General features: G+C 37.2%; 2 protein-coding genes across 2 annotated transcripts in view; one reads left to right on the forward strand and one right to left on the reverse strand.

Annotated features, from left to right (window-relative positions):
- Nucleotides 1–25,035, reverse strand: part of LOC117157258 (uncharacterized) — a 133,734-nt gene that overhangs the window by 34,418 nt on the left and 74,281 nt on the right. Inside the window, exons 2-4 of the mRNA XM_033335170.2 lie at nucleotides 7,113–7,318; nucleotides 1,116–1,251; nucleotides 95–228 (exon numbers count right to left, since the gene is read on the reverse strand). Of these exons, the coding sequence (XP_033191061.1) occupies nucleotides 95–228; nucleotides 1,116–1,251; nucleotides 7,113–7,318 (476 nt within the window). The remainder of the gene's footprint in view (nucleotides 1–94; nucleotides 229–1,115; nucleotides 1,252–7,112; nucleotides 7,319–25,035) is intronic.
- kl-2 (dynein heavy chain 2, axonemal kl-2) overlaps nucleotides 17,082–25,035 on the forward strand; it is a 220,718-nt gene continuing 212,764 nt past the window's right edge. Inside the window, exon 1 of the mRNA XM_076625047.1 lies at nucleotides 17,082–18,050. Within this exon, the coding sequence (XP_076481162.1) occupies nucleotides 18,039–18,050 (12 nt within the window). The 5' untranslated portion in view covers nucleotides 17,082–18,038. The remainder of the gene's footprint in view (nucleotides 18,051–25,035) is intronic.

Here is a 25,035-nt window from a genome sequence, read left to right on the forward strand (position 1 = left end):
TAATCATCCAGTAAGGTCACGTAGCTACGGCTCGAGGACATACATATATAGCGGCTTGGAATAAGGCGTGAGAGAACTCCGACGATATACTTACGAGATCCTTGTTCAGCTTCCACGTAATGGCGGAGGCGGGCCTCGAGTTGCCTGTGGTGCAGTTCGCCCGCAGCAGCTCACCCACTGCAATCCTTTCTTTCTCGATACCGATCGTCGGGTCCGTTTTCGGCGCGTCTAAGGCATAATAATTACGTTGTTTAGCACACGCGACTGCTAACTCGACGCCTGGCGTAAAGCCAGCTCTACACGTCGAGGCGTCGATGCGAAGAGTGAGCTGGAAGGGGTTGCGAGTGTTTTGGCAGATCTTTCTTGGTTGTAAATATATATATATATATATATATATATATATATATATATATATTATTTTTGGAGTCGGATAGAGTATTTATTGTTGTTATATATATTATATATAATTTATATATAATTTATGTTATATATATATTTCATTATATTCCATTTTTAAAAAGTCAAGCAAAATTTGATTTAATTAATTTGTAATGTTCAGTTTCTTGTTTCGATAGACTTGATCAACTTGCAATAGAAATTTACGTATTCGTGATATATTTAATCAATCTAACTTTTCAAATCTCGATAGAGTTGACTCGAGTTCAAAATTTATGTTTCGTAATCCTCCGACGCACAGTCGATAGGTACTAACAACAATTCGTACAAATTACAGAATCTAACAATAATTCAGTTTAAAACTATTCCATTACTCATAACTACTTCACGTTTCTCAATTTCAAACCGTTCAATCCTTCGATACAATGGAACCAGTTTCTCAGCCCGTGGATAATTAAAGCGGCATCAATGTTCGAATTTCTATTCTGGAAAAGGGACGAGGAGAAAGAGAGTTCTTCCGGTAGTAGTTGAGGGCCGAGTCGCGTTCCTGTTGGAAGTCTTCCGCGAGCCGTCGAATCCAACATGAAAATGGGTGTCACGTAGGGGCGCACGTGCGCCGCATTACGGGATGGCGCTCGCGCGATTCAGCAACCAGAAGGATTTGTCTACTCGGTGAAACTTTTTAATTCTGAACCGAGTCCAGGCCGACCACTACTCACCTACTACTTCCATTCTGGCCCTGTTGATCAACGTGTGGTACGAAGGGCTTCCAGCAGACACCTCGCACTTGTACAACCCCGTCAGGTTCCTCGACACGTTAACTAATGTTACGTCGTTCGAGTTCGATTTGGAAACCTGTAAAATAAATCCAGATCGAACATCGTTGATAACGAATATTAGAATCAGTGCTGTTATCATAGATAAACGATTAGGATCGTTCTTAGAGACTGTCCTTGAAGGTGGACAATTGTCTATCAGCCAGAGAATATGAAATTGATTTTCCTCGTCTTTTGCGCAGACGGTATCGTTTAAAATTGTTTAACTAAATAGAAACTTGTCATTCTAACTTTCCTAACAATATCATTATACAAAACTACGTTCAGAAAAATTTCCTAAATTTCTTCTGAAACTCGCCAAGACCGAAAACGTCGATCGAAGTTTTATTTCGACTCGCGGTTTCCGTCTACCGTGTGTTAAACTCGCGGGACCGGAAACCATCGATGCTTTGGTGAACGATGCTTCCATTCGGAAGGAAGAGGTCGAGGAGACGAGCTGCTTCGCTTGAAACCACCACGAGGATACTTTTATAGGCGATCGAGCCGCTCGAAATCTGATAGCGTCGAAGGAACTACCAGGAACTTTCTCTGCACCTCCTTCTTCTTCTTTTCGTTTCGGGTGATATCGTTCCGCCAGGAAGTTGACTCGACTCTCGGTTACAGGATTGATGCCCGACTAAAATGTATTCTTCTATCGGCTCGCCGGAAAATGCTCCACTCGCTTCCACGGATTCGATTAATTTCTTTCGAACGTTCGTATCTCTCGCGAACTATCTGCCATTCTATTTAACTTTTCGAAAATCAGTTTCCTGCAAGAAAAATGGACTGCCGCTGCTTGATGGAGCAGCCTACGAATTTGAAGATCGTCGATACAGCTTACAGTTCGTTTACAGCCATTCGTAATTCTTCGGACAGTTGTTACGATAAATTGATATTTCTGTGATCGAACAACGAAACAACAGACTGTGTTCCTTTCCATTGACAGGATAAATAGTACTTAATTACAGGAAATACAATAGAAGAAATGAATTGCATAGATGGAAAAATAATAATAACAAGACGATATCATGGTGATTACTTTCTGCATTTGTTTACGGAGAAAAAAAAGAATATACGTAGTACCATCTATTCACCGTAGTTTCCCAACAGATTACTCCCTGACAATCATTCCACGTTACAAAAATAAAACAAGAGACTCTTTTAAATTTCAGGGCATCCACCTACGGATTTCCAACATTGATAACGATCTCTCAGCAACTTCATAAACGAACCTTATTCACTCTGTCTCTTTTGTATAAATTTCGAACGGAAACGCGTATAATTTCCCGAATCTCTTTTCTCCTATCTTCTCCGCTCGCTTCGCTCGTTTTACTTTCCAGCTCGATTCCCTCCCCCCCTCCTCCCAGAATTACTTTGTATTCCACGCGACTATCGACCTTCCATCTAACCCTCTCCCCACGTCTAAATCTCGATCGGACTATATTCTACCCCCTCGACCGACCCCTCGTCGTTGCAATCATTTATATGCATCGCGATGGTTCCCTCTGCCTGCTTTACAAACTACACCGGATACGGAAACAAGCTCTTTTCACCATTTCCTCCGCTTCTGATGGAATCGGCGGACCGACGAAAGAAACGTCCGCAGATCGTAGAAAGACGTTTCATCGATGGATTCTCGTTGTTCTTTCGAAATATCGAAAGATCGATAATTTTGTATTTTCGTCAGAAGACGAGAGTCATTTGATACGAGACGAATCAAGACAGTTCTGATCAAATAATCTTCGAATATTCGGATTTCCTTTTCATACAATTATTTTAAATATTAGACGAGCTATGGTTATTTTTATTTCATGGTATAGTCCATCACGAGGAACCGATAGCTTTCCACGAAGATTTACGAACGACTGAAGTCTCGTGTCGTCGATACGCCACCTTGTTTTTCGAACCATTCTCTACCTCGTACAGGCTATTCATACGCGTGCTGCTTCTATGAATCCTTGTCGCTAGCCGATCTTTTACCATTTGTTTGCTGTATTGGAGGAATAAATCAGGTTTCGTAGGAAGACAGTGTTATCGCGGTGGTTTGTCGTTTCGAGGAAGAACAGGCTGTTGGTTCTGATAATCCCGCTGCAGATAATCGATGGTGGTTGGAGATAAAACGATCTAAATAGTAATATTGGTAATACTAATCCATTAGAGACCGATATTTTGTTAAGCTTTCGCGATTCTTCGTTTCGCTACATTTTACTGTCACGTTATTAAAATTCTGTTCTTTTTACATTGTATATGAAAAGAATTCTATGGATTTCCTTGATATTAGGTTGTTCGAAAAGTTTCTTTCGTTTCATAAGGTGATAATAGATGAACAACAATTTTTGTTTTATATTATTTTATTGAATTAAGTATGATCCATTTCGTTCTATTTCTATTATTATGTTCGTGCATAATTCAATAAACTAATATAAAACAAAAAACATTGTGCGTCTATTATTTCCTTATAAAAAGAAGGAAACTTTTCGGACAACCTAATTATTTTCAGAAAGAAACGATTGATAAAAGCTGAATTGAAACGATAATTAGGACGAATACGAAGTCTTTGTATCTTAACAAATGTCGATACCAGTCGTATCTTCTTGGAACTAATGCACCGTCTCGGCCTTTTTAGCTATCGACGACTCTACAAAACGGCGTTGTCAGCGGAACAGCACCTCGGAAACGAGTGTGGAAATTTTATTAAAGATACCTATCGGCCAGCTGTATGCATCGCGCGAATGAAAAATTTGTTTTCCAATGTCTCGCTACCGAGTCGAAGTGGAATCGAATCGATTGCCTTGGTTTCGAAACTCTTCTATCTTGTCGGCATCCATTTGCCATCGTTCGCAAATAGCAGCCAACCTATCGATTCAACTAAAAAGTAGTTTACAGACTCTCTTTGCTTTCCTTGAGAAAAACTTCAGACCTAAATAAATTACCAAGGCTTTTTAAGATGGTTTGTTTAATATTTACAATTCATTTTAGTTTCACGTAACTAATTGGTTACTTTGCGGCTCGAATTATATATTGGATAGAACTTTCTTAGATTAGAATTACATATTAAATATAGCTTTTACAGAAGATTAGAATCGCGCATTAGATAGAATTTCTTACGGTTAGAATTAGGTGTTAGATAGAATTTTATCTGAAAGCTGTCATTTTCGCATGATCTCGAGGGCAAATAGAGCCGAAACGCGTCGCGTTTGCCTCTTTATTGCCTCGAAAATGTTTCGAACGAATTTCGACTGACGATACTATGTTTGGGCAACGTGGTGCTGGCTGGGTACAGCGTGAAAATGGAATCTAAACGCGCCGCTTTAACGTACTCGTATCCTTTTCGTGTTTACTTTGTATATCGTTTCTATCCATTTTGTGTTTTTTAAATCGCCATTGCTAATATCAGTTTGTAAAGTATAAAACGTTAAGCGACGACGTACAACGTACAACTATGAGAAATGGAAATGAGAACAAAATACAATGGAGAGAAAACACGGGAGAAACAGAGATACTCGAAATGATATACGATGAAATATTTAGAAAATTATTCGATACAAATTATCCATCCTGCATTCGTGCGTTTTTAATATAAAAATTCGTATTAGAATACAGATCGAATATTTAGCATCGCAACTTTCACAGGCGTAAGAACGCTGTTTAAGCGCTCTACTGTTTTTCGATCTAACGAAAAGCGGCGGGATCACAAAGTTCTAAAAGTGCTGGCAATCCTTTGTAAGATAAAATGAACAAGCCTGACTAGTTTACTCTGGCGAGGATGGTGACATCAGGTGGATCCGATAAAAGTGGCGCGCGTCACATCGACGTGAAACTTTTTGCCAACCCCTGGGGGAGCGCGTAAGTGCGAAACCGAACCGTAGACCGGACGAAAGAAATCGATAGGGCTGATTTATAGCGCGAGCTACGACCGCGACACGACCCTTTGGAATCCCCATTCAAGTGGATTTCATCCCAGGTCGGCCGACTTTCTTGTTTTACTCGCCTCCAACTCCACGCCCCGACGTCCTTTTTTTCATCACAGTAATTTTCTTTCCACTCGCGCCTCCATTTAAATATTTCTCACGAATCGAGAGATTGTCGGAGAAAGGTCAGTTCTGATTGATTTTGATCCTGTGGTTGATCGAAATAGCGAGACAGTGAGGAAGCTTCTATCGTGAAATAGTTGAGAATACGAGCTTAAACTTCGCGAGGCAAATGATCGAATTTCAAATTTGGAACTGAATTTGATTTCTAATATTCCTTTCCCTTAAATGAATTTAAACAGCCTATCTTGAGATATAATTATGCTTCAAATATAATCTTCGAATATTTCCTGTGAAAAGAAAAAGAAAAAAAATAGACAAGTTACGAACACTCTCGACAACACACTCTTGACAAACACAACCCTTATACCATTCGAAACCTCTAAAAACTCGCATATCCCTCGAACACTTGCTCGTTACACGGCAACTCTCGGGAGGGTTGCAAAATTTCCGCAGAAAACGCGGTTAGAAAGTTTGAAAAGCGCGACGATATCGCGGGAAGCAGGCGGTACAGTCGATGAGGGGAAAAACAGGATGCTTCACTCGAAGGCGGAAAAATCGGGCCGCTATTCGGTCTTATCTTCACTTGCTTTCGAAATACAGCCGGCAGACTGATAAATGGACGTCGCTAGTACGTGCTTGTATCGGCTTGCAAAAGAAGTTCGCAGCTTTTGCCGCTGTTTCCTCTTCGAACACGTCAACCTGCAGCGAAAATGCATCAGCTGAACGAAACGATCATCATGGAATTTTTTCTTCCAAAAGGAAAAACGGAATATTTTTCTGCCATATACTGCTGTTGATATAAATGCGAAGCAACAAGAAAAATTGGTGATTCTCCTAAAATTCTGATATATTTGGGACGAATTCTTGGCGAGAAATCATTTGCAATCTTGAAATCACCAGATTTGTTTGCCGAAGAGACTATCCTTCTCACTTTTCCTTTTCTCTTTTAAAGATTAGCCAAAGTTGCTTTCTCGTGGATTATTATCATCAAATGTTTTACAATAAATTAGGTACGTGGATATTTAAAAGTTGAATCATCGATAGGATACTATTTCCTCAGACGGGTCTGTAGGTAAAGTAACGCGAAATCTAACCAAAGGGATAGCACGAACTTCATGAGATTTTTCGTCATAAAGATTTATCGAAGTGCTCGTTAAGAGTTTAATTGCGCGCATTAGTTGACGGATTCGGGCGCAACAAGCCGCGTTTTTGGCTTCCGCCTCCGGAAAGACACTGTTCCCAATTAATTAACAACGTTTCGTATCGACGGAAAAACTATGTCCACCCTCTTGCACAAACATAACGCCCATATATCTGCGCTAGCTTTCATCTCTGGCTCTCTGTTTCATACAAGTCGATAGGATTTAAATAGCCTACCGAGACATCTGTTAGTTGCTGGAATAATTTCATTCTTATTGCTGAAGAGATTTCGGATTTGTGGATTATTTACATATTACTACATGGACAACATTTTTGTAAATAAAATGCTGATTTCATCAGACACGCCTGCACTGTAGCAATTGAAGAAACAAAAATACCAAGCTTGTCGCTTTTGCATAACGTACATATGTTTCTTTCCCGATGAATTTCGTTTTATCCCTTCAACTGCTACGATACGGTGTTTTCAAACATTAAAACACTTGTAAATCTGGGTTTCACGTATCGATATTTGTATTTACGTCATTTGTGGAAAAATAAAGAAAAGAACCTGTATACTTGAATACATTTTTTCAACTGAGCTCCCCGTACGTTACAAATAGATTATGGATGTTTATACATTTGTAGAAAGTTTAAAACCAAAATGCATAGAACGTAATAATCTAATCTAAAAGTTAGTTAAATTAGAAGACGAGAAAAGAACACTCACATTCACGTGCATTCCATCGATGTTAAAGGTTTTGCACGGAGGATCTCCTTCTGGCAGGTACCGATAGAACTCCGTATCCTCAAAGTACCATTGCAAGGAGTACAATGTCAATCCTTCTAGATCGTAATGACAGGATAGTGTCACTGTGTCGCCCGATCGTACCACCGCTGGCACGTTGATTGTCAGATCTTTCAGTCCTGTTGCACCTATAATCAAATAATGCGACACAATTTTGTAAAAAAATGCGACTGCATCGCGTAACGGTGATTTCTATAAAGTTTAGGGAGAACATTGATAACAGAAACAGTAGCTGTGAAATACAATCCTATTTTATTCGAATCGCTGAACGTATACACGTAGATATATACGTTTTTTCTTAAATACCAATACATCATTTTGAGGATCGACCATTTTTATCGAAAAAGAAAAAAAATTTCATTTCGATCAGGAGAGCAAAAAATGTAAAAAAATACTCGACTAACACGTATATATCGTAACGTATACTTACAAATTTGTATATCGCGTAACGGGTATCGGTTTCGTAGATTAATACTGGCCGCAGGGTTGTGTTACCAGTTAAAATGGCAAAACGGATAACCTTCGTATATGGCGTATTTTTCCATCCGCTGTGACGCGTTCGTTTTGTCGTTTTAATTGGCGATACGAGGTGAAATGCTTGAGAGTTCTGGATAAAAACCGTCGAATGACAAAAACCCGTCGTTCTACGGACGTTTTTGTAATTAGCTGCCCGGAGTGTAACCATAGTACGGTATAAAGCGCCACTTTATGACGCGTGTTTTATCGTAAAATATTGTAACTATCCACGACCATGTTATGTTCGTATTGAACAAAGAACTTGTAATTTCGAGAAATGATTACACGTTGCCGGAATGTATTACATAAACGTCAAAATTTGACACTTCAATTTACAACTTTTATAATGTCAAAGGGTTACGAGCAAAAGGCATTGTAAACTGGTACATTGTTCTCCGCGAGCCTCGGCGCTTTCATCCAGCCAGTTATTTATAGTTCTAATTAGTTATTCCACCCGGTAAGAATGTAGAACGTACGACAATTAAGTCCCGTTTCTAGCGCTAATCTAATCGCGCAAGCAAAGTCCATTTAGTCCGCCAAGTATCTCTTTAAACGGATAAGCAACCCTCCGGCATTACGCGTAGCTTGGAAAACGTCTAATCTCAACACTCCACGGTTTCTACTCCCAGCTCTATCCATCCGTCGCACTCTGTTCCGATTTAACGTGGTCCTAACCTAACCCCTTGTTGGGTAGATGATACATTTACACTGTACATGTGAATGTTTGTGTAAGCGTTAGAGGGCGTCCAGGCTTAGTGGAGACAAAAGACTGTTGCCAGATGTTAGAAGAATCTAGAAGAGTCGGTTGAGAACTAGTGTGCGTGCAAGAAGGTTGTCGAAGTCTTCAGAGTGTAAGATATACGTATAGCTGTTGTGTATAAAATAAAATAAACGATTTGTATTTCCGAATCCTTTCTTTACCTTAACATGGTAGCAGAGCGTGGTTACTAGTTTTACAAGCTATTTAGTGCGTGGTTTTTAGTCTTGCGAGTTAGTTCGAGTGAGTTTAGTTAAAAATACTTCGAGCACGTAGGAACGCTTGAGTAAAGAATAGAAAACCAATTAAAATGGAAAGATCGGAAATTATAATACCGAGATTTGATGGCGAGGATTACGGTATGTGGGAGAAAAGAATAACGATGTTTCTGATGTATAAAGAATGTGATATTGTTATAACTCGAGTGAAGACCGAAACAGACAATCCAGACTGGGACAAAAAGGATCTGAAGGCGATAAATATAATTTATAGTGCAATATCAAATACAATACAATTGGAATGTATTAGTGAGGAAAAAACTGCGTATGAAATAATGAGAAAGTTTGACGAAATGTACATAAGAGACAGCACTACAGATCGTGTGCAGAAGGAGATTGGAGAGGATAAGTCTCGATAAATACAGTGATTCAGAGTCATTTTTTAGTGATTTTGAAAAATTAGTAAACGAATTAAAAAGTGCCGGCACACAAGTGAGTGAGAGAGAAAAGCTAAAGTACATGCTAAATGCGTTACCTGAAGAGTATAGCTACATAGCGGATATAGTAGACGCAGTGAAAGAAGAGAATCAAGCGGTAGCGTACGTGAGGAATAAGATAGAAATAGCGGAAAGGAAAGATAAATCAAATCGAGGAGAAAGGATGCTTCAAATGTGGAAAAGTGGGACATTTTGCAAGAGAGTGTCAAAATGGCGTCCAAGCGGGAAGCAGTAACAGTTATTGGCGTGGGTCAACACGTGGTAGCAGTAGAGGAAGAGGAAACAAAAGCTATACGAGCATGAGACGTGGAAACTTCCATCGTCAAACAGCAACCGACACGAGTGAGTATGGCAACTCAGGAGCAGGAACTTGGATGGCAACAGCGCACGCAGCACACAGCAGCAGGATGAAAGAGATAAGTAATAATAAGATTATATGGCTATTAGATAGCGGTTGTACCGATCACATAATTAACGATATAGATTATTTCGACAAATCTATCGACCTTAAAGAACCGGTAAATATATATTTGGGCGATAATAGATCGATAAAGGCAACAAAAGTAGGAAATGCTTAAGCTATTTCGAAGCATTTGGAAAGCGAAATAAAATAAATATGAGTAAAGTTTTTTATATGAAGAAATGTCCGCAAACTTAATTAGCTTAGGCAAGTTAACGGATAATAATAATATGGTTATTTCAAAAGGAAATATTGCGAAAATAATAGATAAAAACAATAAACTTTCAGCTATAGCGGTCAAAGACAACGAAACATATAAAATGAAAAGTATATTGAAAGGGAAGGAGCACTTACTAAACAGTGCCGAATGTAGTGGTATGAATAAAAAAGGAAGAGAAAGAGATAGGGAACGTGAAAGAGATAGAGACCGTGACAGGGAAAGAGAAAGAGAAAGAGATAGGGACCGTGACAGGGATAGAGAAAGAGAAAGAGATAGGGATCGTGAGAGAGATAGGGCAGATTATGTCACACATCTAAAACAACATATTGAAGCAGGGAAAAAATGGGACCAGATGGATTACAACCAGACAATAAAGCCAAACTTGATTTGGATTCTGACGAAGATGAGGAAGAAGAATAATATTCAGATGGAAATGATGATTACGAGCCACCAGCGTATATTGTAAAAAAAGCTTCCAAAACCACTTAAGCCATCAGAAAGCGAAGAGGAACAAGGAAGATCAGAAAAGGAAAACAGCAGTGAGATTCACACAAATTATTCTAGAGACATTCCTTGTACATTTGAGGAGGCGATTTATTGTGAAAATAGTGAAGATGGTAAGAATGAAGAAAATTATAAGAAGAGGAAAAGGAATAGAAAATTGGAGAAGGGTAATGACGAAGATAGAAGCAGGAAAGGTGAAGTATCTGCGAGGAGCAAGGGCGAAAAATGTAACAAAAGTAGAACGAAGCGAGGAAAAGAAAGAGATAAAAAAAAATATAGGACATTGCAAATAAAAGAGAAAAGAGAGCGATGTTGCAAAGAATATGATATGTAGAATGAATGAGTAGAGTTTGTAAATTATCAAGAACGATTTATGGGTTAAAAGAAAGTCCGAGGGATTGGTATGAGTGTTTTGATAGGTATGTAACAAGATTGGGTTTTAAGAAGAATAATGTAGAATTGTGCTTATATACTCATGGAGAGCGAGAAAATGTTGTTTATTTGCTAATATATGTAGATGATTTGTTAATCTGTAGTAAGAATAAAAAAAAAGGTTATTAACAGGTAAATTTAAAATGAAGGATTTAGGTGAAGTAAAAGAATATCTTGGAATAAATATAGAGTATGATTATAGCAAAAATGAAATGAGACTAAGCCAAACAAAATACATTGAATCATTAGCAAACAAATATAAATTACAAGACAGCAAATTGTATTGTACACCTATGGAGACAAATTTAAAGGTTGAAAAAAGCTGAGATAAATAGAAAGGACATTGGATACAGGAATTTAATTGGTGCATTGCTGTATATTAGTACAAATACTAGACCCGATATAAGCTATAGTATAAATTATCTAAGTAGATTTCAAGATTGTTGTAGCGAGACACATTTTAAATATGCTTTGCGAATATTGAAATATTTGTATCGGACTAGAGATTTAAGGTTACAGTATAAAAGGAATGAAAAGTGTGAAACGATAGATTGTTATGTGGACGCTGATTGGGCAGGAGATCATTTAGATAGGAAATCTACTTCTGCATATGTAATTAGACTGTATGGAAATGTAATCAGTTGGAAGTCAAAAAACAAAGGTGTGTGACAAAAGCCTCGACGTATGCAGAGTATGTAGCTTAGTGGAGACAAAAGACTGTTGCCAGATGTTAGAAGAATCTGGAAGAGTCGGTTGAGAACTAGCATGCGTGCGAGAAGGTTGTCGAGGTCTTCAGAGTGTAAGATATATGTATAGCTGTTGTGTGTAAAATAAAGTAAACGATTTGTATTTCCAAATCCTTTCTTTACCTTAACACCCCTTTATATCTTGTCCTTTGTTTTACATTTACAAAAATTTATCTAACGGAAAAAATTAATATTTATAACTTAACGCTTTCAAAGGAAATATAATATCCTTTCGTTTCGTTGTTTAGACGTATTGATATCCGAACAAAATTTACATTTTTTTTATTATTATTTAATTTGTACTTTACAATTTGTCCAGCTGGACATTTGGTAAATTTTTCTAGCTTAATTGCTAAATAACGTGTGGATGGCTACCCCCAGCGGGATAACATCTTCGAGTTTGACTGTTTTATTTCTTTAGTGAAGTCAGTGGGGTGTTTTCTTTTTAATCTTCTCTTTATGAGAGTTTTGCCTGCTTCAGTAGTCAGCTGGTTTGGATGTGTTGCCGTTCTTTCCTTGTATTTTTCTGCGTACCTGCCGATTTCTTCTTTGACTTTTGCTTTCTCTTTGAGTATTTTTAAGTCTTTGCGTAACTTACATTTAACACTGAATTTCATGTTTTTGGAGGACTGCTTCGTTCAATGATAATTTCTTTCATTTCGATATCCGGATGAGACTTTATTTTTAGGACTTGGAATTGGCTATAATTGACGGCTTGTGCGGTGTACCGTCAGTTGCTCTTCCTTATCGTACAATCGGAGGAACGTTTATTTCCAAAAAGAAGCTATCACGAAAAAAAAATTATTTTCCAATCGTAAACGCCTTCCACCGAACAACTATAAATTCCATTCCATCGATACTCTAGAAGCACGCGAACTCAATCCGAAGGTAAAGATATTCCTAAATATACCATTTCTGTTCGCTGTTCCTCGAAGAAACATTTTAAAGCTGGCATTCGTTTCCTGAAAACCTATATCTCGGAATTTCCATGCACTCTCGTATGGTTTTATCGAGAGACTGCGTTCTTGTTTGCCCTGCCATTTGTCTACTACGGCATTATTCGGTTTCCGATTCAAGGGAATGTCGACTGGTGTAGACGTATCGTATCCTCCTATTCGTTTGTTTCCTTTCTAATTTCATCATTCTCCTTCGGTGCAGAGAGGCGCATCGTGAAAGAAAGTTCGAAAAAAAAAAAAAAGAAAAAATACACGCTGCTTTGTTCTCTATGTAGATGAACCGAGAGAAAAGAAATTGATTTTTTCCTAGTATGAATCCAGACTAGTCGCAGATGTTCCATTTCGTGTAGTCTGTTTTCCTTTGTATCGAATTCGTGAAATAGAATCTGACCGTAGAATACGAATCTACGGTGAGTTTTCAACTCAGAAAGCTTTCTCCCTGGTCACGCTTCAAAAGCGAAACTATCATTATCAAACTATCACTGCAGACGCGTCCACTCTCGACGTTTTAATTATTGTTTTATCCGTGTGCTTGTACATAAAATTGCCTTCTTCGTGGACGAGAATAGAAGTTTCAGATTGAATCGTGCACTGAGCGCGCTAGGTAAGTAGCGTAGATTGTATGTACATTTAAAGTGGTTGGAAATAAGGACAAAGATTTGTAAAGAAAGATGGAATGGCAGAGAATAAAATATATTTTGAAATTTGTTTTATACATTTTTTTGCATCCGTGTATATAAAAGAATTCACCTGCTTCTTTAGAATAGTTGTAGACTTTGAATTAATTGACTACAAAAAAATTTCGATTTTTTCCTTTTTTTTTGTATGTTTCCAAAACCTTGTCGAATATTTTCTCAGCGAAGGATATGAAGCGAAATTTCAAACAAAAAACGAAACGTTTTTCTATTATTTCAAGCAGCGAATCTTCTTTGCACGAATAAATAAACAGGAAGTGCTCCATCCGGAGTGGAAATAAAAATTGATCGTTTTCGAGAGTATTTTTCGAGGCAGAAATCGGTAGCTGGTAGTTGAAAATCTCCGGGAATCGACCCGCCCGGGGAAAAAGAGAGCAGTCGCCTTTAAATTTCGCAGAGTGGCGGAGCTTTCGCGAGCAGCTTTTAATTCCCGGATAATTCGACGTTCACGTGGTCGTCGAAAAATCGTCGGCCCCGATATTCCCATCGGCTTTCTGGCCATTGTGCCGGGTTAAAAAGACCCTTCGTCGCCCGTTAAATATCGATTTTAAAGGGAAACGAGCGCGACACCCCCGTGAGAGACCTCGTGTGTGTTTTTACGCCCGCTGTTTCTATGGATTCAGTTAAACGCACACAGATGGATAACCTAGTCCTTCGTTTCGATACAGACTTATTCAGCTATGAACGTTCCCACGGGGAGCCCGTTTCTACATTTCTTCATCCAGCCAGTGGGATATGAGCCGAACGATATTGCCAATTCTACGTGCCACGACGGAACAATAACTCCACTCTGAAGAATTATCATCTCCCTCGTGTATCCTTAATCCTTTCTTCTGTAGCGTAGCGTGAAGGATCTTGGAATATTTGCGCATATTCTTCCGTCTTTTTACCTTGTCAGGGTAACTAATATCGTATTGTTTGTTAGTATACAGTTGGTATGTAGTATGAAAGAAAAATTCAGGAGAGTTGAAAAAACTTAGAAACGCGTTTTCACAATTTTTCCACGTCGACTAGACAGCACAGCCTTTCCTCCTCCTGGTATATGTTTTAAATTCAGACAACTTTCGCAGTTCCCCGTCAAGAGTTTGACCGATGTCCGTGTTTGTGCCGAGTTTAATTAGCGCGAATGTGTCTCAGTTGCGATAAGAAAAATTTTGGTTGCTTTTTAACGATGTAATACGACGTCTGGAACACGTCTCGCGCATTTGATTTGTATCTATCAGCGATCCAAATTGACATATCTAAGAAGCTATGACGGATCACATGTTGACAGCCGTACTAACAATCGAAGTATTTCAAGCATTCGATCGATTCACATTCACGTATAGCGTGCAAATTAGTCCGCCAGTTTCAGTATGCTAACTGGAATTCGGTTAGCTTGTGGTGAAAATCGAACGCGCTTGCTTTTCACGTATTTGCACGAGATAATTAGTGATTGGAGCCAGAGGATGGACACATTCCTGATGCATTGACGATAAATTGGAAAATATTATTCATCGCTTTCTGAATGAATAAGATAATGTACTATTATTAATTACTAACGTTAAAATCGCATGCTTTGTTCAATTGTTTAATTTCACAGTAATAAATATAACCTTAATTTAAAAGAGTCAATTATTTCATTAGTTGCTACGATACATATTATACATTGATTTAACAATGTAGCATGGGTTTAGCAAGTGATGTATGTTTTTTACATGAAAGTTATCTACACAACTCGTTGCTAAAATGGTTATTTTAAAGTAGAAGCTAAACTCACTCATTTAACACATTGTCTATTATGACGGATACCTACGCTGTATCGATTCAATTATCTAAATAATTTCTCTTCGCAACACTTTCTACATTTTAACCTTTGCTTGTCTCTCTTGCTAACTAACTTTCTAAAAACACGTATCAATTTATTTTCCCCAAAATCGCGTTAAAATAAATCCCAGGGCGCAAACGTCTCGAATTTGCTTAATTATGGTCGAGATATCGATATTATTCGAAACGGAACAGCAAAAATACAGTCAGCAAAAACTTACGAGGCGTTTTTATCAGCTCTAATTGGTAGCTCGGGAAAAGAAAACCGTATGATTACACTCAGTGAACATTTTGATTTTTGGTCGATTAACATGCAGTCACAGAATTCTCGTAAAAAAGTTTCGTCTTTTTCGTTCTATTATTGAATATTTTTCGCTCTCTCTCTCTCTCTCTCTCTCCCTCTCTCTCTCTCCTTCTCTCTCTCTCTCTTTCTCTCTCTCTCTCTCTCTCATGAATAACCACCGATATGCATCTGTATTCCGTAAAGAGAATTCGTTAATCACTTAAATTGATAAACATCAATGGTACAGTCGACGAAGCGTGGCCTCCAAACTTTTTGTTTATTATTCTATTCAACCGAAAAGCGGGATATCAAATCAAACATACCTATTATACTTTCAGGAGAACGATTACAAAAATAATTTTTCTACATAACTTGTGATTTTTTATGATATTGATCGAACAGTTGGAAAAATTAATTAGTAGTAAACAATAATACCGGGTTGATGGATATAAAATGTTTTTTCAGGTAAATCTTATCTTTTATGATGACTAACCAGTTTCATTGTTCCATATTTATGAGAATTTAAAACTTTATACAATAAATTCAAAATTCTGAGAATATAATTATGATCATTTGTTTCAAAATAATTTATGCATTGAAAAATTGTCTACGAGCAATAAATGTCTTTAATAATTCAATATAAATGTATAGTTCATAATTCCAATCAACTTTTATGGCACTTTTCCTACATTTCAACTGATTAAAGAACAATGTGAATATTCTGATTATCCATGATAGCCAATAATGAGATTTTGATATTTTTATTGTAAATTTTCTGAATATTAAATACACGCAACCTATAATAAAATTTAATTAAGTTTAATGGGGAGCATCGCAGGTATATTAAATTCAAAGTTTGTAGAAACATTATTTTGTAGTCATAAAAATACAAAAATTTAATCAATATATTCAATTTAAATCCCAAACAGGAGAGAAACAAAATTAGTATGAAAACCACCATTAAAAAAATTTGGGCGCATCTGGTAGTAAATCGTAAGTAACGTCAATTTGCACAATCGCAATAATCGTTAATAGTATCGGTCCAGAGGATAATTATAACAATCTCTGATCGCATAACAGATTCCGTGCACGTGAAAAAGTAATCGCGACTCGCGGATGCTGGGATTGCTTCAATTTCATGTTGCCTACTAAGTGAAATATAGGATAGACCGGCGAAATAGCCTTGTTTGAGCTGGCCTCGGCCTAATTACGCGGATAATTATCGGCGCTGATTGGTAGGCGGCTCGTCGGTACGACCCGCTAATGAATATGGATAAATAGTAAGTGGACCAATATTGGTTTTCGCCAAAACCGCCGCATAGTGTAATATAGTCGATTTATGGGGATTGAAAGTCATCTAAATTCTAGTAAAAAAAAAGTACAGTCTATCACGAATGTTCCGTGTAGTGCAGCTCATAATTATTCGATAGATATATCTTTTACGCTATTGTTCGCTTCTACTATATAAACTAACAAGTATAAAAACTTCAGTTTTCATAAAAACTTACTATACTACACTATAGAGACTAATTAGTAAATTAAATTTCATATAAATACATTTATCGGTTTCTTTGCTATATATATGTACATATTCGATATTTTTTAATTTTCAATTTCATATATGTATAGAGTATATGTACAGTTTGTTTGAAAAATAGCAGGATTTATATTTGTCTAAAATGCGTAAATTCATTATAATATATTCAAATTCGCAATCGTATCTCGCGCGCTGGTGTTGCCGTGCGGAAAAGCGTTCGGATTTCTTCGGATACTTTCGTGCTCTCGAGTTCTTCGATGGTGATCTAAGCGTAAACGTGCAGTTTATTGTGTTTCAGTGTAAAATTAATAAAAGTAGTAATAAAAGCAATAATAACATCTATATAAAAGTAATATGCTGTAAGAGTGCATCGCCCGTATTTATCACGAAAACGCCTACGATATCCCGAGAATCCTTATCACATCAAAATCCTGACAACAAATTTCTTGTGTCATTTTAAGGTTATGTTTCCGTTTTATATGCATGAAACACATAAGCGTTCAAATGTATCCGGTTATTTTCTTATGTTTAACAAAATGTACTTTAATTACTACATTACTAGTAAATCAAACTGTAATGATTACATTTTTAGCTATCATTATATAGTATCGGTAAATAATTATAAACTCAACAATATTTTTATATTTTTCATTATGTTGACTGAAAACCGTAAGTATCCATTTATCTATTTCCATATTGTAGTGTGAAACAGAGTTGACGTATATAGAAGCTGAAATTTTGTTCTTGGGAAATCTAACAAAATTTTAATTGTTTCTTAACTATGTACGTTTACTAATGCAGTTATTAAATACATTTGGATTGAATGAAGTATGAACAAGGAAGTATTGGCGTGGAGATGAATTTGTTGTCAGAGACTTAATTATCAACACTCTCAGGTTATGTATGATAAAAAACTGAAAATGATCAGGTATATGTACATGATACCAACTTGTATGAAATTATGAGAAAATATTTCATAGCAATTTATATCAAATACATATGTGAAGTTGAACAATAGATATAGGTACTGTATTAAAATTATTTGTAGGTAGTACAGTGAATGTGTTAACATAAGTACTATGGCAACATAATTCTGTTTAATGACTGTTTTAAAATTTGCTGTCACCGTAAACACTGATGACTTCAAAAGTATCAAAGGTTCTTTGTCGTTCTACTAGCCATCTTCTCATCTTCTATACAACATAACTTCCATCATACCATATGTATAAAAAGGTACTGTATTCCCTGTAATTCATATTAATAACTTTACTAATAATAACTACTATTCTGTATGTCCTCTATATTCAAAAGCAGAAGAAAAAATTCAAAGTTTTAGGAAAAGGTTTATAATTCATTTTTCCTTATTTTATGAATAACATAGGAAACACAAAAGGCAATCATTCGTGTCTAAGCAAAACTCCGGATAGGGTTGTTGTTTCAGAGTTGTGGGTTTCATTAACATTACAACACGCTAGGGAAGGTTCTATTATGTAGTTCGAAGGTTGGTGCAATTTTTTGAAGTCGTGAGTAAACCTAGATGCATCCTAATTAACGTAATTTAGAAATTTCCCTTCTGCTGCAACTACTTCGCATATATATAACAGTCCAATTAACGCGGGTTCAGGATTCACGGAGCTTCGGTGCAAGTTACACACAATTAGTTGTCCAAATTTGGGTGTCATATTTGCGAAGATTCATCTGCTATACTATACTCGCTATTTCTTGCCCAGTATGCCTCCTCTTGCTCCTGCAGAGTCTAATTCAACCAATTTCAACGCTTGTGCAAGTTCACACAGGTAGAATAATGTAGACGCGCATGCTTCTCTATTTTCACGAAACTAATTTTGTTGCACGGTTTCCTCGATGAATTGTGTTATTATAACGAACAATCGCGCTTTTCATCTTTTGTATGTTCCATCGTACAATGCTGCTTGTAACTCTTTTCGAGTCAATGCACTATGAAAATATCAGTACCGTATCTAATCGTGAGAATATGTCGATTCAGAAAATTAGTTAGCCAACACAACAATTTTCACCATTCTCCTGTAAAATATTTTTGTTATAGCATTTACGATTTAATGTATATGATTCCAGATACGAGCGTCTGCTGAACTCCCTTGCTTTAATTTAATTATTAATACTGCATATATAATTGACGTTAATTTATGACATCAGAATACTTAATTAATATATAACAAATTGTCATTTGAAACACGCATAGCATGATTAACAGTTTACGATCGTATGAGATTTGGAATTGAAATCGTCATGGAAAGAAAAGCGAAGATTTGGAAGATTAGAGTTCGAAGAGTTTGCTAATGCACTGATGAATGTGCGTAGCTAATAGAGCTATAATGTCGATAAATCTATAATTAACGTCGTTGAAGCATACGGCAGTGTTTTGCACAAAGTGTTCTTAAGCTAAAGTTTAATAGGATTTTAGACTTTGCACTGCAATATGTTATGCGAAAGCGTTGGAGAGGAAAATATTTGGTTATTATATAAATTAATTTTCGGATATTTGGTACTTGGTTCTAATATCGTCTTTACATCGAAAAAATTTGAAATTCTAGAATCAATGATTACTGATTATCTAAAAAAAGAGTCCGTCTAAAATAATTGATATTTTATTCCTAATACCTTTGCTTTTTTAGTAGCAACTGTCTTTTGACAATATTTTAATACAACTATTTAACAAACACATATTGCATTTTATGTTATTCTTTGTTCCATTAGGTCAAAATATGCCATTTATTGTAGAAATTTACAAAAATGTCTGAACAATTTATTATCTTTGCAAACTTGTCACTTCTATGAATATGTTCGGATTTTTCCAGACTTTACTGCTGTAATCGCGGTGATTACGTCTCATAATTAGACTGGGAATTTTTACGCATTTGTGGAAAATTTAAATGTTAAACGAGAAATATTTAAGGTAAGGTACTTGTGATGTTTAAAAGGCGCAACAAATCTTAGCTTGGGCTTCATTTCTCGCTATATAGGTCACCGATGTTGTGTTAATAAAGTTTCAAAATGTTTTGCATAACGCACTCAATATATGCATAAATGCTAACCAAATGCTATATACCATAAATATATGCATAAAAGTTTCCCGTGATAAATATTCAAATTCTACCGTGAGTCGCCATAATCAACTGACATTACTACTCGAACGAAAATTTGATCGTTACTCGTGAACAATCGCGTTTCTGAATCTATGCGTGCTAGAGTGAGAAGGATGAATGATTGAACGGATTGGTGACGTGATCTTGATTGAACCGACCGGCGATGCCCGCGGCTGCGTTAAAAATTCGCACGAGATCGATCCGATTTCCGATTTCTACGTGAACAGTGGAAAAATGATAACGTCGACTAGAACCTCAGCCTTGTTTTTGTTTGGACGTTTTGGATAATAAACAGTGGAACAGAAAAGAACGGTTTGAAAATTTTTATTAGAGTCTATTTGATAAGAAATCATTTTGATAATACATTGATGTAGATTTAGTTATTTCCGGTCCTCGGAATTTTTTAACGTTTTATGAAAATACTATGATTTGGATATAAAGAGTAAGTAAGTCCTCTCATTTTACGCTCTCATTTATTCCAGTTCGACGAGAGAAAATAACAATTCTGCAACACGTACCGGAACCAGTTTCCTGGAATTTCCACCTCCTCGTTTAAAATAATCTCGCCCTTTACACATCGCAAACTTCGCAGCCCAATCGTCACGACAACCCCCATCGCGTTTCTCCGGTTTCCACGCCAGCCGCTGTAATCGTCCAGAATCCCCATAGCGGCGCGATATACGCGTATATGTATGGCGCGCAGAGCCGTGTTAGCGGCAATCGTGCCGACGATAACGACGCTGGATGTAAACTGCGAAGTTACCAGGTTAGAACCAATCGTGTAACCAGAGCTGTATCTCGCGTAACGCGCCTTAAGGAGCTCCCCGATTGGCGTTCGAGCAGAAATTTGTAGCGCGAGTTAAACCTCGAACCTTCGGTTGAAGGAATGGAATTTTCGTGCACAACTATCGCAGGTGCCGTACATTAGCCGATAAACTTCCTGTTTAAGCCAAATTCGCGACTTCCCAAACCCGATTCAATCCCTGGAACGTCATTCCACTCCTCGATTACGAGGATTTTGTCTATACCTTCGTCTTATTCTACTTAAATTGCAGGCGAATCATTGAACTGGGAATGTTAACCATTTGGTAATTGTCGATGCAACTTGATATCGTTTGTTGAAGTATCGTCTGTAGTTTTTGCTTCAGTGTACAAATAGAAAGCTGTGAATCCGTTTCTGCGCTCTACTTCTCAGTGGATGTTAGGAAACACGTATTTTCCACTATCATAGTAAGTTCCACTTTGACATCGTAAATTGTTACAATATGTCGGATAATATAAAAGTTGAAGTTATGTTCGAAAAGTGACCATCTTTGATATTTCTCTATCTATAATATAGTAACAATCGAAAAAAACATTTACAGTAAAGAATGTCATCAAAGATTTCTGGAATACGTAGAAAGATATTGAGAAAAGGCGAATATTTTCAATCGAATCGAAAGAAGAGAAAGGAATTGATGAAACTCCCGGCTTGTCGAGTTTTTTTTCGCGCCAATGATTGGAAAATTTCATTTAATCTAAAAAGTATTCGATTGTTCTGGCTGGCGTAGCAGGAGGAACTTCCCGTGGAAATTGTTCGCTTTTAACAAGAAGATTCTCTGCAGCATCATCGAGAAGGAATTCGGTATCCGTTCGTTTCCTCTGGCCCAGGTCGAGAGTATCCCGGGGGGCGAGAAAAGTTTCCTACCCCCTATAAAAAATTATTCTTTGTTCCCCACCGATAGAGGTTCGAGCGAGAGGTTTTTCTTTGACAACTTATCTCCAGGCCGTCGAACGGAATGCCGTGAAATTCATTAAACTCTTACGTCGTCCCACCTACCAAAGGGGATCGAGGCCTTCTTTGTCGAAAAACCGGACTTATTATCTCCGGAAAGCTCATCTGAAAGTCATTCGGTGCCTTTGTGAAGATCGACGCCCTTTGCCGGGTGTCGATATTAAATCGACGCGGCCAATTTACCCTCGTAACGAGACCTAACGAAATTTTCGTTGTTTGTCGGTTTATCGTGGCTTTCGTTTGCTTTGCATTCTTGGGAGTCATCCGTGCGCCTCGCTTAACGCGTAATATAATATTAAGGAACGAGAAAGATTCCAACGAACTTGATACTTTTTTTTATATACTGTCTATATCTATAATCAGTTAGTTTCCGTGGTACATATATCTAACGCATCTTTTGCATTTTATTTATGTATTTTTTAAAAACATATTTGGCCAAATATGGATTAGATTAATTAGCTTGTGTTAAGGCTGCTAATATAATTACTAGACTATGAATGTTTAGTGATACTAATGAAAAACTACGTGCTTTTTTATACATGTATTACAAAGGTATAATATTGTACGATATTTAAAACAAATATAACTATGTATTTCAATGTTTACAAAAGGAAATGTTAGAATAACTTATCAACGTTCTCACGATTAACGATAGGAATTTTTAAATCGAAAAATGAATTGATATGAATGTGAAAACATCGCCAGTCGCGACTCCGATACTCGAGCGATAAAACGTTTCGATATAGACTCCACCGTCTATTCTAAACGTTCATCGTTTGCTCAATCTCTTTTATCTCGATTATTCTCGAAAATCGTGTATGCGTTCAAACTCGCTTTTACGGAAACCTATATTTTTCCTCTCTGAAAAAAAAAATTGTATATCTTTTATTTCACGCTTTTTATCCACTTTTTCACGGAGAATCGCCTCTTTTCTTGTCCCGTTATATATCGCGTTGTATATTTCCTCGCTTGGCCGTTATTCCTTTATCGGACCGCGTAAAAATGTCATAAAACCGTGCGTGCATAAAGCCGCGTCTCCAATGACTCAAGACCGATCTTAATCCTATAACATCGACGACGTGTTATTCCACGATTTTCTCTGTGTTCGGTTTCTGTTTCTTGTGCGTTCGATCTCTCGCGATCATCTTATTCGTTCTAAGCACAAACGATAGAAAATAATCGCTGTTTTACGACGTCTTTCCAAAGATACGTTTCTTTATTCCATCGCGATGTCGCTATTGCGTTACCATCGCAGCGACTATTGTTTCTTCGTACAGTCACTTAAAACGCCATTATCTTTGATCGTTCTGTGCTGATTTATTCCATCGAGAAGAATAAAACAGAAACAAAAAACACGAGTACCTACGATACGGTTTACCTTCTATTTTTATATTTTTATTTGTACATGTTTTATCGTCAGGAGAGGATTTTCACGAGAAAATGTGGAAATCTTATTCTAATTTCTAGTTCAGAGATATTTCCACCTTGATATATCGAATGGAATGGCCTATATCTCGTCCCAGTCTAACAAATTTTTATCGGTCAAAGCGTTCCGGAGATCGCCGAGTTTTTCCACGACACTGCCATTAAGTCTTTCCTTTGCCGCCTCTTTCTCTCGTCCCGGCGCTGGATTGTCGCGGTATCTTACGCCGCATCTATCATTTCTTATCGCCAACGTCCACGTTTCCTAAGATACGGTGAAAATAATCGCGATGTTGGCGATATTTTTAGGATGATGCATCCTCTTTCTCGCGAGGACGCGCCGCGCCGACACTATTTTCCAGAATTTTGAGCGTGACACCTAAACCCTCGTTCACATCGCGACCAAGTTTCCCATCTTCCTAACTTACTCGTGCAACGAAAAACCTAGAAAAGTTCTACGTCCTATAATTAAACTACGTCAGAAACTCTTGCAAATTTAATTCTTTGTTTCGCTCGTAATATTAATCTTCCTAACCCCATTCCTTATGGGCGAAATAAAATTGCAACGACACGAATTCTTTACACGTCAATCGTCGGACGTAAACGGTAGAACGTTGTTTCGATAGAAATACGGATATCGTGTAGTGTTCTGCTTTTTAATAAAAATAAGAACGTGCAATATAGAAAGTAATAAACAGTTTATAAAACTCAAGATAATAATATTAATATAAAAATTATTATTAATTATTAAAATAATAAACTAAAATAGTTTATGAAACAGAGTTTAGGTTTCAAAATTCATGATGGAAGTTGTGTAGGGAGCCTAGGACACACTTCCCGGCTACTTCCAATAAAATGTTCTTTAGTAGAGGCTCTTAGGGAGATTTCTTTGCAAGATAAGCACATGTTTACAATGGTCTCGTCGTTTTAAATATAAGTGACGAAGAGAGGGAACGGACAGCCGCGTTTCGCCAGTCCAACGTTTCCACCGCTTCAACCGTATAATCTCTGGACGGGAATTTCGTAGTCGCTAGACGCGATATCGCCTTAAGCTGGTCTTAATTACGCGTTTCTAATTACTCGCACGACTTTGGTGTGTTGGATATGTTGCCACGTTCTCCGGGAAAATCTGCATTTAGACGCGTTTACGCTAACTTCGTTTACACTATGGCTGGCTGGCAAAATGATTACGAAGATCGTCCCTGCTAAATAATTAATGTTATAGGAATTACCTTGTTCGCCAAGTAAAAGTGTTATAGTGTATTTTTAAGAACTTGATTACTCTGATTTACGAAGTTTGCTATTACGAAACTTCTACTGTTTACTAGTTCTATTAAAACTACAATCTGATAACACTTTCTTCTTGCCAATTAAAAAGTTCTGTATTATTAACAAAGTCAACGGTATCTCAAAAAAATTAATTATTAGAAATTGCACAGAATATCCCTTAAAAATTGATTATTCTTATTCAACAATTATTACTTTCATAGAATGTACATCGTTAAATATTTGGCAAAAATTATTCGCTCGGCAGATCCTATGATAAAATTTCTGTTTTGTAAATATCGAAGTATTTGTAGAATATTTTTTAAAAAACGATAATTCAATATTAATCTTCTCTGCATCGTAAAAAGAATAGGAGGCTGCAAAAGGGATAAAGAACTGTCTGTGAGTTCTTCAACGGGATTCAAAGGGTGCACGCGAGATCTCCAGCTTTAATATCGAGCTCTACCATCGTTCGTTATTAACGGTCCGCAGCAGCCGAAAGTGGCGGAAAAACCGGCGAAGAAATGAGAAAAACCCTCGTGGTCCCTCGGTGAGCTTCCGGCTGTGTGACGAGTGCTTAACAAAGTAACCTAACAGCTGCCGCATCTAAACGCCACGTTTTACCCTTGTC

The sequence above is a fragment of the Bombus vancouverensis genome, chromosome 15 (genome assembly GCF_051014615.1).
Source record: "Bombus vancouverensis nearcticus chromosome 15, iyBomVanc1_principal, whole genome shotgun sequence".
Lineage (NCBI taxonomy): Eukaryota > Metazoa > Arthropoda > Insecta > Hymenoptera > Apidae > Bombus > Bombus vancouverensis.